Below are 18,257 nucleotides of genomic sequence, written 5' to 3' on the forward strand. Positions count from 1 at the left end.
TGTACTGTGTAATGCCTACAAGAGTCTTCATAGGAAGCGATTCATACATGAAATAGATAATAAGATTGTGCAATGGTGGTGGGGGATGAGTGTTCAGACCCCTGGGCCCTCTATTGTGGGGTGCTTCAGGGTTCCATGCTCCCCCCCCCCATGCTTTTTAACATCTACATGAAGCCGCTGGGAGAGAATCAGGGGGTTTGGGCTGGGTGTTCATCAGTATGCAGATGATACCCAACTCTACCTCTCTTTCAAATCAGAACAAGTGAAGGCGGTGAATGTCCTGTGGGAGTGCCTGGAGGCAGTTGGAGAATGGATGGCTAATGGAGTGAGGTTGAATCCTGCCAAGACAGAAGTACTGTTCTTGGGGAACGGGGCAGGCTGGTGTGGAGGACTCACTGGTCCTCAGTGGGGCAACTGTGCCCCTGAAGGACCAGGTGCGCAGCCTGGGATTCATTTTGGACTCACAGCTGTCCATGGAGGTGCAGGTCAATTCTGTATTCAGGGCAGCTGTCTACCAGCTCCATCTGGTACGCAGGCTGAGACCCTACCTTCCCGCAGACTGTCTTGCCAGAGTGGTGCATGTTCTAGTTATCTCCTGCTTGGACTACTGCAATACGCTCTACGTGGGGCTACCTTTGAAGGTGACCTGGAAACTACAATTAATCCAGAATGCGGCAGCTAGACTGGTGACTGGGGGCGGCCGCCGAGACCACATAACACCGGTCTTGAAAGACCTACACTGGCTCCCAGTGCGTTTCCTAGCACAATTCAAAGTGTTGGTGCTGACCTTTAAGGCCCTAAACGGCCTCGGCCCAGTATACCTGAAGGAGCGTCTCCACCCCCATTGTTCTGCCCAGACGCTGAGGTCCAGCACCGAGGGCCTTCTGGCGGTTCCCTCGCTGTGAGAAGCAAAGCTACAGGGAACCAGGCAGAGGGCCTTCTCGGTGGTGGTGGCTGCCCTGTGGAACGCCCTCCCACCAGATGTCAAAGAGATAAACAAGCTAACCTGACATTTAGAAGACATCTGAAGGCAGCCCTGTTCAGGGAAGTTTTTATTGTGTGACATTTTAATGTATTTTTGATCTTTGTTGAAAGCTGCCCAGAGTGGCTGGGGAAACTCAGCCAGATGGGCAGGGTACAAATAATAAATTAATAACAACAACAACAACAATAATAATTGTGCTTGTTTATCTCCATCCCTGCCAATAGAAAAAGGGGCTTCAGTCAGCACTTGCTCTGGGACTGCAGGGCTGAAGTAAAGCCTGCTCTCTCCTGCTCCATCAGCCAGGGATGAAGGACAGCTGGATCATTTGCTGCAGCTCTGTCCAAGTACAGCTATGGGCAAAGAAGGTCAGTTTGGCCCCAACAAGACATGACTTGCCTGCAGACATCTCAAGCCTTGGGCTTTGTTAAACGTGTTCTTCCTCTGTCCTCCTCTACATCCCTTCCTTTGTGTACCCCACAGATTCCCAACATCTCTTAGTCCAGTAGAAGTTTGAGTGCCCCATACTCAATAGGAAATTGGAGGAGGTACTCAACCACTTTCTCCAGGCGATGGTAAAGTGGAGAAAGGGCAGATGGCCACTTTTCTGCCCTCTACTGTAGGGCCCTGGGTGATCTTGTAGAAGGCCTCCAGCAGCATCTCAACCTGTCAGAGAAGGAGAGGGTTATGAAATAAAAAATTTAAGGTCATATATATATACACACACACATATATAGTGTTCATAAATGTACCAAGCAAACACGTACATAAATATATAAACCACATGTCTGAAGCAACACAGGAAAACAGCCCTGAAACCATTTTGACTCCCAAACTGACCAAATGATTTCTCTGCAAGGTCAAGGAAAATGGAAAAGCCTCCCCATTGTCTTTTCATTCACAAATCCTGTCTTAAGGGTATGTCTGTGTATGAATAGGGTGAGCCTGTGACCTGGCTCAGGAACTAAGTACCGTATTTTTTGCACCATAACACTCACTTTTTTCCTCCTAGAAAGTAAGGGGAAATGTCTGTGCATGTTATGGAGGGAATGCCTATGGGTGGCGGGGGGGATCTGCTGCAGTCGTGAGCAGAGGATCCATGGTTCCCCTTCCTTCCCTCCTCCGTGGCTCGCTTTGAAACAGCAAAGCGGGAGAAGAGCCGCTGAGTGGGGAGGAGAGAGGGACAGAGAGCCTGCTTCTTTAAAGGAGCAAAGCAGGAAAGGAGAGGAGCCGCTTACACCAGTGTAAGCGGCTCCTGTCCGGTTGGTTCCTTTAAAGCAAGCAGGCTCTCTGTCCCTCTCTCCTCCCCACTCAGCTCGCTAAATAGCAGCAAAGTTTTTCTGCTCACTAAGCCGGGGATGAGCGGGGAGGAGGGAGAAAAGCAGAGCCTGCTTGCTTTAAAGGAGCAAAGCGGGAGAGGAGAGGAGCCTTCTCCCCTTATACCCCTTCTTCTTCGTTATTAGCAGCATCCTTCTCCACCCACCCCACGCGTGCTCCTTCTCCCCTTAAACCCCTCTCCTGCATTATTAGCAGCATCCTTCTCCACACACCCCACGCGTGCTCCTTCTCCCCTTAAACCCCTCTCCTGCATTATTAGCAGCATCCTTCTCCACACACCCCACGCGTGCTCCTTCTTCCCTTAAACCCCTCTCCTGCATTATTAGCAGCATCCTTCTCCACACACCCCACGCGTGCTCCTTGTCCCTTGAGTGCTTTTCCTTCCCTCCCCACTTAAAACGTGGTTACAAAGCACGGATCCACATGGATCCTCAGGATTTTTGCACTGGGTCACCCCAAATTCACCATCAGATCACATAGCATGTCCATGGCTACATCTTGCACCAAAAAAAATCACGCACCCACTGTTGCCTGGGGCCACAGTGGTGCAAAAACGTGGTTACAAAGCATGGATCCACATGGATCCTCAGGATTTTTGCATTGGGCTACACCAAACTCACTGTCAGATCACATGTCTGTGGCCACAGCATGAACCACAAAAATCATACATCCACTGTTTCATTTAGAATATTTTTTTTCTTGTTTTCCTCCTCTAAAAACTACGTGCGTGTTATGGTCAGGTGTGTGTTATAGAGTGAAAAATACGGTATTTATCATTACAAAAGACTGGCCAGGCTCCCTAGGATATCCAATCAAGTAAGCATTAAAAGGTAACCTGCCAGACAGGAGGTAAACAACGCACTCAGATTTCTGTTGTAGCCTGCCCTTTCTGTGATGTATGTATGATGTTTCTGGGTGTGGTCTTGGACTCCAGGGCGGGCAAATGTCTATATAAGGGCAGGCACTCCTTGGTACGGGGTCCCCCGCCTCCTGCATGTGAAGGTGGCATCCAGTTGCAACAGTTCAATAAAGATCAGGCTTACTAGCTGCTCTGCTTCTCAATATTCTCTGGTTGGCCTCTGTTATTTTCTCCTACCAATGGAGAACCTGCAAAGGACTCTATAAGGGCTCTTGTGTCCCCCATAAGGGAATAAGGGCAGATTTTCGTTTATTACCGTTACTTAGACTGTACAAGGAACAGGACTGTCTGAAGGGGTTCTGCCATCCCAGGTTGAGTCTTCCTGCTTCTTTTCTCAATGGTTAATAAAAAAGTTATTAAACAAGTAACACTCCAAAATAAATATGGCGTGCATTGCCCAGAATTTTTGTGGATACACCTTATTTGCCAGGGGGGGGGGCAGAACAGGAAACAGCATTCACTTTCAGGCTTGCCAAAAGACATGTTGTCTTCATTCCAAGGAAACAGAACCCTGGGTAAGCAGAGATACCCCTGGAGTCTCCTGCCACCCAGAGATGGGGATGCTCACAACAGCCCTTTTTCACTGTCCCACGCCACTTCCCCATGTGAAGAATAGAAGATGCTCCGTCAGTTCTCTCAAAATACATCTTACCTGCAGGAACCAGGCTATTGGGACTGCTTAGCCAATGTAAATAATAAAGAGAAAGATCTTTGCCAACGTCTTCCATCCTGTTCACACTGGGAAGCAGGACTGAAAAGGGTCTTCTTGCCTGTGGGAGGTGGGGACAATAGAAAAACTCAGCTTCTTGTCCCTTCAGCACTTAACAGCCCCTGCTGAAAACACAGGGTTGTATTCAATGCTGCCTGCAGGGACTTCAGCAGGTGCTTTCTGTCTCCTCTGAGCTTGAGTCCACATCACAATGCAGCCAGTCATGCGCTAGGTGGGTGTTGCCAGGGGATGGCTGAGGTTTATATAAATCAGACCCTTTCCCTGTTTCCCCAGTCTGTTTCTGAGGCCTCAGTAAAGCCATTAAGCCTTGGGTCTTGCTTAAACCCAAATTGACTTCACTCTCAATCTTGTGGCTGTGTCTAAATGCAGGCAAGTTGGAAGGGATATTCTCAGTCTAGCATAGGGAACCATCAAGTACAAAATCCTGTGGAAGAAATACTGTGCAGCTGGTATGGGTCAGCTTTTCACAACTGGTGGTTTATGACATGTATATCCTGCCTTTCTCTCAAGGTAAGGTCCATATTTCTCCTCCCTGTCTTCTCCTCACAAGAATCTGGTGAGGCCAGTTAGGCTGAAAGTGAGTGACTACCCCAAGGTCATCCAGGGAGTCTCCTGGCTGAGTGGGGCTTTTAACCCTGCTTTCCCCGGTCCAAGTCTACCATGACACACTGTCTCTCCTAGAATCTTGGCACGGTGGCCGTGCATTCCATGTCACCAAGGGTTGTTGCCCAGCAACGAAGTGTGTGGCCGTTTGAGTGGAGGTTCTGGCATCCTCAGCGTGTAGAGCCTTGCAGAGGTTTGCTGTAGTGACCCTTGCTTCATCGGTATAGAATATGGCATCTGGGAAACTCCTGGCAGTAAGTGAATGTTGGCATTTCCTGTGGACTTCGCTCTAGAACATAGCATACTGGTCCTGTTATGTACGTTCCTTAGTGTCTCCTGCTCTGAGCTTGAGTCCGCATCACAAGACAGGCCAGGAACCTCAAACCTGCATTGTGATTCACTGCCTGGTGCAAAGCAACCAGTCATGCATTAGGTGGTTACCAGATTTTTTTCAGTGAGTCCAGGAACTCTTTTCCATTTCAATGGATTTTGTATGGGGACTGATCTATAAATCCGGGGACTGTCCCCAGAAACGTCTGGTAACCTTACATTAGGCGGGTGTCGCCAGGGACTGTCTAAAGAGTTTAGAAATTAGACCCTTTCCCCCAGTCTGTTCCTGGGGCCACAATAAAACCTTTGTGGGGGTTTTTTTGTTTGTTTTTTATTGGAAATTTCAACACAATAATTTTAACAAAAATACATCATCCACATTATTTTCCCCCTCCCTCCTCCCCCCTCTAAACAGAAAACCCAACCTCCCACCCCACCCCCGGACTTCCCTCAACTCCTTTCTCTGGTTTCTCAACACATCTTTCTATCTGCATGTTATAAAATTGTAGAGATCCTCAAATTATTTATCTATATATTACAATAAAGAGTTTGTGAATGTTTATTCAAAACCGGGGCTGCAATTAAACCTTTAAGCTGAATCACTGCCTTGGGTCTTGCTAGAACCTGCATATACTTCAGGTACCAGCAGGTTTGGCAATGAGCTATCAAAGGTCAAAGAAAGTGTTGACCTTTGGGCAAGTTTTTAGAAGAGAAGAAGGAATGCCGTTTCCATTTAATGCAAACATACGTTATCTGCGCTTCCCAGATCAACACACAAACAGAAATTTGCTTTGAGATGCTTCCTTGTCCCCATTTTGCGAAAAGGTTCTCCATCCCATGCGCCTCCCAGTGTAAATATTAGCATCTTTAGAAATTGTCAAAAATGTGACATCTCTGCCTGGGGGCCTGATCTATTCCTCACATTCTGATGTTCCTGTTTCTTTTCTCTCTCTTCTCATGGACAGGGAATTAATTTCAACGAAGACGAAATCTCTGAAATCAACCTGGAAGAAGGGAGGATCTTACTCTAAGGTAATGCTGTGCCAATCTCCTTCCCCAGCATCAATTGATTTCAGAAGCCCCCCAGTCCATTTCTATGGTGTTCCTTCTTAGGATAGGAGGCAATGGAAGTTGCTTGGGACTTCCAGGGAATTGAGGGACTACAACTGGGGGTTTGAGAAGGCAGCCATTTCCTTTCTGACACAAGCAGCCCTGTTTCAGTTCTACTATTCCAGGCATGTCCAACAGGTAGATCTCTCCCCCCGCCCAAACAACTTTGCCTGTCAATAACAATCGGTAGAACACAGCCAGCATTTTTACAATGTGAGTAGATCACAGTCTCTTGGGAGTTGGACGTGCCTGATATTCAGTGGGCCATGAATACTGTAAATAAGCAGTTATGTTATGAAATTCTTAAAATAATAAAAACAATTAGGCCTGGTGACACTTCAAACAGAAGCTGTTTCTTTTTTTATATAATTTTTTACTGGAAATTTTATTTACAATGTAACATACCCCCCCTCCCCCCACAGAAATCCACCTTTATTAAACGTGAACATAACATACAATAAGCATAACATACAACAATACAAACAACCAAATAAAAGACTTCCTTTATCCTGTATCTGGCCTCCTTGTTTACTTCTAATAAGCTGTTTCCTTTATGAGTAATTATTAAGATTTTTCTAATTATAACTTAAATATCCACAAAGTCTCCTGCAGACATTAATTGAAACAAGTCCAGGTATGTATTTTAGGGCACTGTTTTGTGAAGTATTCTCTGCATTTTCCGCATGCATTTTCCCCATGTGATCTCGAATTGCCTCTGTTAATCTAGCCAATTCAATATACTCTAACAGTTTGTCTTGCCATTCCTTTTTTTGCTGGCACAGTTTCTTTTTTCCAGTTTTTAGCAATTAGGATCCTTGCCGCTCCTGTGGCATAGAGGAATATTTTCAGATCTTCTCTTGCTATACCTGTGTCCATTATCCCTAGTAGAAAAGCGTCTGTATTTTTCATAAAGTTATACTTAAACATTTTTTTAAGCCCGTCATATACTATGTTCCAGAAGCTTTTGATTTTTCCAAAGGTCCACTAAACATGTATAAGTGTCCGCTCAAACAGAAGCTGTTTCTTATACAAAACCTTTTTACAAAAGTGCTCTTCCTCTCTCCTCTCAACATCCCAACCACACCTTCTATGGATGCAGCTGATGTTGCTCCCAAAGGCTTCAGCAAGGACCGGAATGAAGAGCTAGAAGAAGCTAGTCCAAAGAAAGGCACTACAAGATCTTTTCAACCTCCTACAGAATATTCAGGAATATGTGAGTTACTGAAGAGAAGCATTGCAGCCATGCAGGTATGTCAAAGCCTTCAGGCTGCCCCTTCTAGGCCTACCCTGCAAGGTGCCCAGGACACAATCAGGCACCTGAGCCATTAGCAATCTAGAGAACAGAGTTGGACCATAGTACAGCTGATCCTAGTGGGCTTTGCCCTTGGCATGGATCAGCCGATTGGTGCAGATTGCAAGCCTTCTTTGGGCAGGAATTGGATGCATTCTGGGATTCCTCTAGCTCCAAGGAGGCTCTAGCTAGCGGTACCAAAAGCCAGCCTGTCTAGGACCACCTAGAGGAGAGTTGACCAGCTTCAGCTGGACTGCAGGATTCAGATGCTTATCGGGACAGAGGCGAGTGAGGAGCTGCTCTCAAGAGCAGGAATTGGCTGCACTCAGGAGTTTGCAATTGGGAAGAGGCCTGTTGCACCCGGGTTCTGCTTGCAGGCTACTCCTAGGCATCTGGTTGGCCACTGTGAGAACAGAAGGATGGCCCAGATGAGCCTTTGGACTGAGTCCAGAGGGTTCTTTTAGGCCGCAGTCTACACAGCTCAGGCGCAAGCTATCTGAAAGACCGCATTCTCTCCTACGAACCTGCCTGGGTCCAAACCTTTTGGGGGTGGCCTTTCTCTTGGTCCTGCCTCCCTCCCAGGCACACTTGGTGGGGCTGAATGAGAGGACCTTCTCAGTGGCTGACTTTGGAACTCCCTCGCTAGAGAAGTGAGATTGGCTCCTTCCACTGGCAGGAGAAGACTCTCTTATTCCAACCGACTTTGGGGAATTGACTGCTTTGAATGAAAGGGCTGGTCTCCTCCATTGTAATTATATGTAGGATAAAGTGAGATTATATAATATAATATAATAATAATAATAATAATAATAATAATAATAATAATATATTATTTATACCCCGCCCATCTGGCTGGGTTTCCCCAGCCACTCTAGGTGGCTTCCAACTGAATATTAAAAACAATACAGCATCAGACATTAAAAACTTCCCTAAAGAGGGCTGCCTTCAGTTGTCTTTTAAAAGTAAAATAGTTGTTTATTGCCTTGACATCTGCTGGGAGGACATTCCACAAGGCAGGCGCCACTACCGAGAAGGCCCTCTGCCTGGTTCCCTGTAACCTTACTTCTCGCAATGAGGGAACCGCCAGAAGGCCCTCAGCGCTGGATCTCAGTGTCCGGGCTGAACGATGGGGGGTGGAGACGCTCCTTCAGGTATACAGGACCGAGGCTGTTTAGAGCTTTAAAGGTCAGCACCAACACTTTTAATTGTGCTCGGAAACGTACTGGGAGTTATACTTTTAATTCTATCCATGTTTAATTGTTTTTTGATTATTGTTTTTTCTATTTTTTGTGCTTCTTTTTTATCTGTAAGTTGCCTGGAATCCAGTCGGGGGGAAAGAGGGATATACATATTATAATTATATTCTGAGAATGCCTGGCGGGCCAAAGCACTGCCATCAATAATGGGTTGCTTCTCTTGGCAGTAACTTCTCTGGGTCTCTTCTCAGACTTCTGTAGTGCTTCCTGCATCCCCCCTTGGTCAACTGGTGGCTGTTTCTTGCCTGTACATGTTGGATCCACACAGTGGGCAGCAGAGACCCTCTGCCATCTGCTGCCCATCCTGCAGCGCAAAGAAGGTAAGACTGGAAGGAATGTCTTGCCTGCAAGACTCCCTAAACTTCTTCCCACTAAAACATACCCATGGACTGCTACACACTCTAGGAATTGCAGCTCTTTGAGGGAGAGAGGGGTCTCCTAACAACTCCCAGAACCCTTAACAAAGGACATTTCCCATGGTCCATGGGGGGGAAGCCAGGACTCTTTAAAGTGGTGTGAGACTGCTTTACATGCACAGTACCCAGGGGGCCTTGGTTGCATTCTGGGACTCCACATTCTGACGTTCCTGTTTCTTTTCTCTCTATTCTCATGGACAGGGAATTGATTTCAATGAAGATGAAATCTCTGAATTCAGCCTGGAAGGAGGGAGGATCTTACTCCAAGGTAATGCTGTGCTAATTCCCCCCCCCCCCCCAATTATCAATCACTTTCAGATGCCCCCCGGTTCATTTCTATGGTGCTGTTGCTTGGGTTCTTTGAAGGACGGGAGGCAATGGAAGCTGCTGGGGACTTCCAGGGAATTGAGGGACCACAAGTGGGGGATTGAGAAGGCAGCCATTTCCTTTCTGACACAAGCAGCCCTGTTTCAGTTCTACTATTCAATGGGCCATGAATACTGTAAATAAGCAGTACGCCATGAAATTCTTAAAATAATTAAAACACTTAGGGACAATAAGGCATCTGAGTGCATTAGCAATCTAGAGAATAGAGCTGTGCAAAAGTGCTGCTGAGGTCCTTCCTGCGGAGCAGCTCTTGGAGGCCACAAGTTTTCTGACCAGTGACCTTGCTGTTGAGAGCAGCTTCAACCCGTTGGACATTTCCCACTTGCTACAGGAATTTATCAAGCAGTTCAGCGGCAAAGCACTGGAGATAAGGAGGTATAACTGTAGGAGAGATTAAATTAGCCTTGCCTTGATGAACACTGATGTTAAAGAAACTACGGGTGTATAGCTGGCGAAAAGATGGCAAAGAGGAAGTACTGGATGCATTCTGGGATTCCTCTAGCTCCAAGGAGGCTCTAGCCAGTGGTACCAAAAGCCAGCCGGCTCAGGACCACCTAGGAGGGGGTTGACCAGCTTCAGCTGGACTGCAGGATTGAGTTCCTTGTTGGGACAGAGGCTAGTGAGGAGCTGCTCTCAAGGGCATCCCAGCGTTGGGTACTGTGAGTGAGACCCTAACTCACTCTTTGGCTTTCCTTTGCAGAGACACTGGAATGAACAATGTGGGGCCAAGCACTTCTCATAAGAGCTCTGTGTCCTCAGTTGCACTGGAGGACCAGTCCGGCATTGTGCATCAATACCTACTACTCTCTTACCAGGGTAAGTTGGTCTAACACAAGGCACAGCCATCTCTCAACCGTGTGTACATGAGAGAGAAGGAGAGGGAGAGTGTGCCTAATAAGCTAATTTATGCTAATTGCATAGATGGATCTGCGTATTTATATTCCACAGGAGTTCCCCAAGTTCCTAAGTTCGGTCATTGGAACCCAAAAAGAAGCAGCAGGAAGGCTGAACACCCCACACGCTGCCTAGGATGGCAGCCCCGCTTCTTGTACCGTCTCAGTAACCCTCTCCTTCTCTGACAGGTTGAGGTGTTGCTGGAGGCCTTCTACAAGATCACCCAGGGCCCTACAATGGAGGGCAGAAAAGTAGACACCTGCACTTTCTCCATTTAGTTTTCCATCGCCCAGAGAAAGTGGCAGAGTACCTCTTCCAGTTCCGTATCGGGTGTGGGGCACTCAAGCTTCTACCGGCCTAAGAGAGATGTTGGGAATCTGTAGGGCTTGCTCAGAAAGTAACTCTCTCCCTGAGTGTGGGGGCCAGGTAGCTGGAGAACCCCACTCCCCACAGTGTCAGGAACCATTCTCCAAATCTCTTCCTCCCCAGCTAATGTACTTCCTCATGGCAACAGACAGAGGTTTGGGGGAGGTTCTTGCAGTGGTACCATAGAACGAGCTGGAACGAGCGATGTGAGGCTGAGCACTCCTCTTAAGAGCTCCCTGTCTCCTCAATTCCACTGGAGGACCAGTTCCAGAATTGTCCCATCAATAATTGCTGCCCTCTTGCCAGTGTAAGTTGGTCTCGCACAAGGTACAGCCATCTCTCAACCCACGTGTGTGCATGAGAGAGGGGGAGAGGGAGTTCCCCAAGTTCCCAGGTCCTGTCATTGGAACCCCAAAAATAGAAGCAGGAAGACTGAACACCCCACGGGGTAGGATGGCAGCCCTACTTCTTGTACTGTCTCAGTAACCCTCTCCTTCTCTGACAGGTTGAGGTGCTGCTGGAGGCCTTCTACAAGATCACCCAGGGGCCTACAGTGGAGGGCAGAAACATGGCCGTCTTCGCTTTCTCTATCTTGTCGCACCACCACCTGGCGAAAGTGGTTGAATATCTCCTCCAGTTTCCCTTCGGGTATGGAGCCCTCCAGGTTCTACTGGGCTAAGGGAAAGGTTAGGAATCTGCAGGGCTTACTCAGAAAGCCCTTGCTGCCATTTCCTCTTTCTGTTGCATGGCAGCAAGCAGAAGACTTGAATCTGACCATTGCTCTTGTTTTTGCATTCACAGAGACTGCCAGAGAATATGGAAGGAGGTTTTGGCATCGGCTGACCAACAACAACTACTCCATCTGATGGCTGAGCAACTGCATCTGGGGCCCTTGGTGGAGTCTTCCACTGCTGTGGTAAGGACAAAGAACCTCGTAATATTTAGGGCTTTCTGTATTCTGCAGTTCAGTAGGAGCAGAGAAAAGAAAAGCCCCAAAAGATGATGTTGCCACAGAATTCCACACACACATATACGCAAAGTACATCTTGAAAAAGGCCAGCTTTGTTTAGGAAAAAGCCAGAAACAAAACACACCTGAATCTATTACCCCATGATAAAGGGATGGAAGGAAGGAATAAAGAGATGTGTGAAGGAAGGGGCTTCTTCCAGATGTCTAAGCAACACCCAGTCAAAGCTGCTCTGCTATTTACTTGAGGGAGAACTGCAACTCTGCTCCCAGACTTCTCCATGGCCATGGGGTCAGTCCCCCTTTCCCCAACCCCAAATGTTGGTGATGGGTTATTTACATCCAGAGTCGGGACCTTTTTGTGTGGGTGAGGGGAAGGGTTTAATATTTCTTCTGCCCGATTATTGGGCCACAGGAAATTGCCTTATACTGAGTCAGACACTTGGTCCATCTCCTTCAGTATTGTCAGGACAAACTGGCAGTGACTCTCCAGGATTTCAGGCAGCGCTTTGCAGAGCCTGCCAGGGACTGAACCTGGGGCCTTCTGCGGTGTTGTAAGAGAGATGATCAGAGAGGAGAATAAAGGAATAATTGTTTCTTTCAGTGGCATGGCAAGTGCTCTACCACTGAGCTATGGCTTCTTCCTAAAGGGGCTAGGATGCCCCCCCTCCATGATGCAGTGGGGGGTTATAAGAACAGATATACAGTCCATGCTATTCTGTTCATGATGACATGCTGAGATGCCCCATAAAACATGAGGGAACAATCCAGTTCAGGGTAAAGTAATGCAGGGAAAGTGACTTGTACCTCTCTCTCTTCCAGCAAAATTTGACCAGCCTGTTGCACGCCATCCTCAGGATGGAGGAATACAAGGCAGCTGTGTGCCAGCACTTCCCACAGCTGTTGATCGCTCTCCGGAAGCTAGTCCGAAGAAAGACACTATGAGATCTTTCCGACCTCCTACAGAATATTCAGGAATATGTGAGCTACAGAAGGGAAGCATTGCAGCCATGCAGGTATGTCAAAGCCTTCAGGCTGCCCTTTCTAGGCCCACCCTGCAAGGTGCCCTGGACACAATCAGGCGTCTGAGCGCATTAGCAATCTAGAGAACGGAGTTGAGCCATAGTACAGCTGATCCTAGCGGGCTTTGCCCTTGGCATGGATCAGCTGATAGGTGCAGATTGCAAGCCTTATTTCGGCAGGAATTGGCTGCATTCTGGGATTCCTCTAGCTCCAAGGAGGATCTAGTTAGTGGTACCAAAAGCCAGCAGGCTCAGGACCATCTAGGAGGGGGTTGACCAGCTTCAGTTGGACTGCAGGATTCAGAGCCTTGTTGGGGCATGGGCTAGTGAGGAGCTGCTCTCAAGGGCATCCCAGCGTTGGGTACTGTGAGTGAGACCCTAACTCACTCTTTGGCTTTCCTTTGCAGAGACACTGGAATGAACAATGTGGGGCCAAGCACTTCTCATAAGAGCTCTGTGTCCTCAGTTGCACTGGAGGACCAGTCCGGCATTGTGCATCAATACCTACTATTCTCTTACCAGGGTAAGTTGGTCTAACACAAGGCACAGCCATCTCTCAACCGTATGTACATGAGAGAGGAGGAGAGGGAGAGTGTGCCTAATCAAGCTAATTTATGCTAATTGCATAGATGGATCTGCATATTTCTATTCCACAGGAGTTCCCCAAGTTCCCAAGTTCGGTCATTGGAACCCAAAAAAAAGCAGCAGGAAGCCTGAACCCACATGCTGCCTAGGATGGCAGCCCCGCTTCTTGTACCGTCTCAGTAACCCTCTCCTTCTCTGACAGGTTGAGGTGCTGCTAGAGGCCTTCTACAAGATCACCCAGGGCCCTACAATGGAGGGCAGAAAAGTAGACATCTGCACTTTCTCCATTTAGTTTGCAATCACCCAGAGAAAGTGGCAGAGTACCTCTTCCAGTTCCACTCAAGCTTCTACCGGCCTAAGAGAGATGTTGGGAATCTGTAGGGCTTGCTCAGAAAGTAACTCTCTCCTCGAGTGTGGGGGCCAGGTAGCTGGAGAACCCCACTCCCCACAGTGTCAGGAGCCATTCTCCAAATCTCTTTTTCCCCAGCTGATTTGCTGCCTCATGGCAACAGTCAGAGGTTTGGGGGAGGTTCTTGCAGTGGTACCATAGCCATTATTAAGTTTGTCAGTTGGGAGTGGAGGCTTGGGTGTTGGAGAAGAAAGAGGGTGGAATAGGCAGTGGGTTGGTCGAGTTGTATTGTGAGAGAGTGAGAGGAATTGTTAGGTTGAGGCAGATAGATAGTTGGATTAAACAGTTTGGAGTTGTTAGGAACTAAGATTAGGAAACTGACAAGAGAAAAATAAATTGTAACCATACGCTTGTTCCTGCATTTAAAAATAAACTTGATTATTTGTTAATGTTAACAACTGTCTGGACTCCGTGTGTCCCCGTGAGAAGCGGGGTGGTGGCAGCGAAGAAAGCAGTTGCAGTGGTGGCACAGGGTCAATAGACCGTGAAACGTCCGGGGGCCCTGTGTGATCGCCACACGGTCTTTTTGCCATCTGCAGATATGCAGTAGCACAAAGGGCCTGATCCAGATCACACGGGGATCCTTCTGGAGTGCAGGAGACCAGGGAAGACCAAGCCATTTTCTTTGTCTGTGGCATGCAGTTCCTTATGGAGCCTGACCACCTTTGGATGAGTCAGGTTCGGAGGCAAACCACCCTGCTGCCCTCCCCCCAAACTGCCCAGAGAACCAAATGGTCCCCTCAGTGCAATAATTGGCCATCCCTGAGCCAATGGATCTGACCTTTGCTCTTGTTTTTCCATTCACAACAGCTGCGAGTTAATATGGAAGGAGGTTTTGGCATCGGCCAACCAAGAACAACTACTCCATCTGATGGCCAAGCAACTTCATCAGAGCCGCTTGGTGGAGTCTGCCACTGCTGTGGCAAGGACAAAGAACTCCTATCAAATATATGGCTGTATGGAAGGGAGTGTGTCTGCAGGTTTTGGAGTGAATGGGGTTTTCACCATTTATCTGCCATTTTAAAATCAAACTTCAAATATGCTAAAGTCCAGCAAAAGTTATTTAAGCACATACAAATTCATAATTAGGATGGATGGGCTTTGGCCATTTTCCTGTACATAAGGGGGGCAGAGAATTTAGTCTGCTCATGGCTGAAATGACTAGGAACATATTTGGAATTTATGAACCCAGACTGGCTATTTCACAGCTGTTTGTTCCACTAATGACCAGAGGGGGGACAAACAAAAAAGTAATAACCCACATTTTTGAAACATTTTTATAGAGACCTGTACCCCAATCTCCTGTAGATAAAGGAGGCATGTAGCTCTCAATTTTATTTGCCAGGGTTGCAGATATGTCTGTTTAATGCAGGAAACATGATCCCTTAGTGCTGAGGCTTTAGCAGAAATTTAATTTGACCAAACTTGTATTACTGACTTTGGTGAAAACTTGAATTTCTGTTTTTTATTTAAATCTAACCCTGTTTTTTAAATCTGCCCTTTACCCTTCCCTTCCTTTCTTCAAATGGTAACTTAGCCAAGAGGTGCAACACTTTAAGTGGTATAATAGATTTGCTAAATCATGCACTCCATACATGCACAGAGGCTATACTAGTTTAAAAAAGAGAACCTGTCTAAACCTCCATAGGAAAAGTGCCTTGCGGGGGCAAGGAAAATATCGCATCTCATCATTAAAGAGTTTCTTTCTCTTCATGAGAGAGGGGGAGAGTGTCCGGAGCCATAGTACCTACGAGTGTACCCCCACCCACTAGGGATACACTTCATTTGCCAGTAGGTACATGGGGGGGGGGGCAGGAAACAGCATTCACTTTCAGGCTTCCCAAAAGACATGAGTGAAAGGAAAATATATAAAAAACACACTTCTGTTAATAACCACCGTCAAATAAAGAGATGTTACTACAAGTATCTCTAAAATACTGGTTAGTAACAAAACACCTTTAAGTGCAGACAGGAACACTATTCAAGAACTCTAGGGCTATTGATAGGAAAACAGGATAGAACAAGTGGAGCGCTGCAGCCCTCATGACCATCCTTACACAGTGCTAATAAATGTTGATGTTGCATTTGTTGTTTTGTTGCATTTGTTTGTTATTAAAAGCCTTATTTTTCTATTTATCCACCAACAGCAGTGCTAATTTAGTGGGCAACCAAAGTGTCTTACATTAATGTTCCCCACACTTGTCAGGAGAGGAGTGTTTACGCCATGGCAAGTGCTTAGTCCATGGCAAAAGTGCCCGTTTCCCAATATGCGTTTACACACCTAAATCTCTCTTCTTCAGCAGCAGTCCCGGAAGACAGGCTGCACAAGATCTGGTAATCAGCCAGTGATACAACTGAGAGGGAGGAGAGAAGAATAGAAAATAAGAGCCAGCTTCTTCTTCTTTTTTTCTAAAATAAAATTGTTCAGTAAAACCACAGATATACAATGCAATTATTTGCTCTACAGAGATGTATTTTATACACCTTGAAAGAACAATTCAAGAAAGAGAAGAGCAACTCCTATGGTTTCTGGTAAATGTTATTTGGAAGCATTGCTGCCTCCAACAGTGGAGGGCAGAGCATAGCCATCACGACTACTTGCAAGTAGTAGCCCTCTCCTCCTCAGATTTGTCTGATCTTTTAAAGCCATCTAAGTTGATAGCTACTTCTGCCTCCTGTGGGAGTGAGTTTCATGGTTTAACAATGTGCTGCATGAAAAAGGACTTTCTTTTATCTGTCCCGAATCTTCCAACAGTATTTATGCTTTTTTAATTCTTCCCTGACTGCACTCAAGGCTTACTGTTAATAACTGCCTCAACTGACATAATTGCCTCTGGCAAAGGTGTATGACATCACGGAATTCAAACTTACAATGCTATATCTTTAATTGTATTTTTAATACAAATATTCCTATTGCTTTTCAAAATGTATTAAAATTTGAATTTCGTACGCAGCTTCTGGCACATGTGCTAAACAACAGGCAGAAGAAGAAAACCATTAAGTGGTCTTCCACAAGACCCTTAGTAATTTTCAAGCGGTCTGGGTTAAGGTGGGGTTGTTTGAGAACCAACTCTGGGCAAACTCTTCGCACCCTTTGATGGACTCATGAGGTAAATCTGTTGTGAATTTAATTTCATACTGTGGCTCATTAGGAAAGCCAAATGTCCTTGGAAGAGCTTCCACAAAATGAATATAAGCAAGGCCTTCTCTCAGGAAAAAAACAACCCTCAAAATAAAAACTCCTTTGAATCCACATGACAGAACTCCTGAGGGAATTTGTATTTATTTGTTTGATGAAGACGCTGTCTGTTATCCCTGTTGGAAATGCATCTCTGATCCTTCAGACCTTGAGAGGCAGTTATCTAGAGAAAATAATTTGAACTTTGCATTCAAGCGCCTTCTGTGGGGAAAAGAGCAGGAAACTCCTCAGATGGAAGAACACTCCCATGTCTCTGCCCTCCTGCCTGCTCAAACCCCGGCCTGCTCTCAGGAGAAAAGTGTGTTCTGAGGAGAAAAATCTTCGATATCTTCCCCACTGAAACAACACTGGCAAATTGCTAGAATTCCCCACCAGACATATCACCCCAAATGTTTTTGAGGGGAACTGACAGTTCACCTCAAGGTTGACTGAGGTTTTGAGGGAAACTCCTCATGTCTCCTCAGTGGGGGGTGGGGGGCATGTTGGACATCCAGACGACCACCAATTTGCCATGCTATATACATAACCCCACTTACTTATTTTGATTTTTTCTTCTCCCTCCCTCCTTCCCTTCCCTGCCTTTTCCCTGACTGCACTCAAGGCTTACTGTTAATAACTGCCTCAACTGACATAACTGCCTCTGGCAAAGGTTTATGACATCACAGAATTCAAACTTACAATGCTATAGCCCTTGTGAGCATTAACCATTTCTTTTCTTTTCTTTATTTTCTCTTCTCTTCTTTTATTTTCTCACCTTCCCCTTCCCATTGTTCATCAAAAGATCTCAGGGGGGTTTACTTTGCATTTTGGGTGCTTTTGTCCCACAAGCCCCTTCTCAGACAAAATGCTATGTACAATCATTATTATCTTTAAACATTTTCAGTCCCATTTTGTTTTGAAGAGAGTTGAAACTTTTTTTTAGAGTGATGTTGGATTGAAATTAAGTGGCTTCTAGCTGTACAGGCTTTAAAGTTATAAATATATCAAGATTAAGGATTAGGATTAAAAAGGTTAAAAGAATGGAAAAATTGGTTTTTAATAGGTAAAAATTTAATGTTATATTATATTAAGATTAAGGATTGGGATTAAAAAGGAGGGAAAGGAATTGCTGGACAAACAAACTGAATTGGAATACAAAAGAGGGAGGTATGAGGAGGTCGGGGAAACAAGTAAATGTAAAAGTAGTGATGAAAAGAGGGAATTGTTTTTAACTGTTTTTTCTTTTTTCTTTTTGTATTTTGCATTGTGTATTTTTCTTTTTATTCTTGAATTTTTCTTTTTTGTTGATGTGATTCTTTCTTTGTGAAACTTTAATAAATATCATTTTTTAAAAAAGAAACTTTTTTTTGCCTAAGGTTTCGTTAGAGTATCTGCTATCATTTCTGTTGCAGAACAATATGACAAGTTTACAAGTTCTTCCCGTATAACTTCATGTATAAATGATATTTCATTTT

At 45.9% G+C, this 18,257-nt stretch overlaps 1 protein-coding gene and 1 long non-coding RNA gene across 8 annotated transcripts; one reads left to right on the forward strand and one right to left on the reverse strand.

Annotated features, from left to right (window-relative positions):
- Positions 1–1,035: 1,035 nt before the first annotated feature.
- LOC308483814 lies at positions 1,036–5,283 on the reverse strand. Its single transcript, XR_013989805.1, has 2 exons — positions 3,892–5,283; positions 1,036–1,648 (listed from the first exon to the last, which is right to left on the reverse strand). It is a non-coding gene; the product is annotated as an uncharacterized lncRNA (long non-coding RNA).
- A 63-nt stretch (positions 5,284–5,346) lies between these two features.
- LOC308483794 (uncharacterized protein) lies at positions 5,347–13,526 on the forward strand. 7 transcript variants are annotated; one of them, XM_081018030.1, is made up of 6 exons: positions 5,347–8,879; positions 9,177–9,243; positions 10,063–10,178; positions 11,128–11,270; positions 11,424–11,538; positions 12,411–13,526. In XM_081018030.1, exons 3-6 carry the CDS (start codon positions 10,080–10,082, stop codon positions 12,531–12,533), a joined length of 480 nt encoding a protein of 159 aa, XP_080874156.1. In that variant the 5' UTR covers positions 5,347–8,879; positions 9,177–9,243; positions 10,063–10,079; the 3' UTR covers positions 12,534–13,526. The 7 variants fall into 7 exon arrangements, 4 of the variants coding, with proteins under 4 accessions (XP_080874156.1, XP_080874157.1, XP_080874155.1 ...); XR_013989779.1 differs by having other exon boundaries at positions 5,347–10,178; positions 13,018–13,133; positions 13,267–13,526; XR_013989780.1 differs by having other exon boundaries at positions 5,347–7,260; positions 8,751–8,879; positions 10,063–11,270; positions 11,424–13,526.
- Positions 13,527–18,257: the final 4,731 nt, after the last annotated feature.

This window comes from Podarcis pityusensis (genome assembly GCF_964106645.2).
Source record: "Podarcis pityusensis genome assembly, chromosome: 8".
Taxonomy (NCBI): domain Eukaryota; kingdom Metazoa; phylum Chordata; class Lepidosauria; order Squamata; family Lacertidae; genus Podarcis; species Podarcis pityusensis.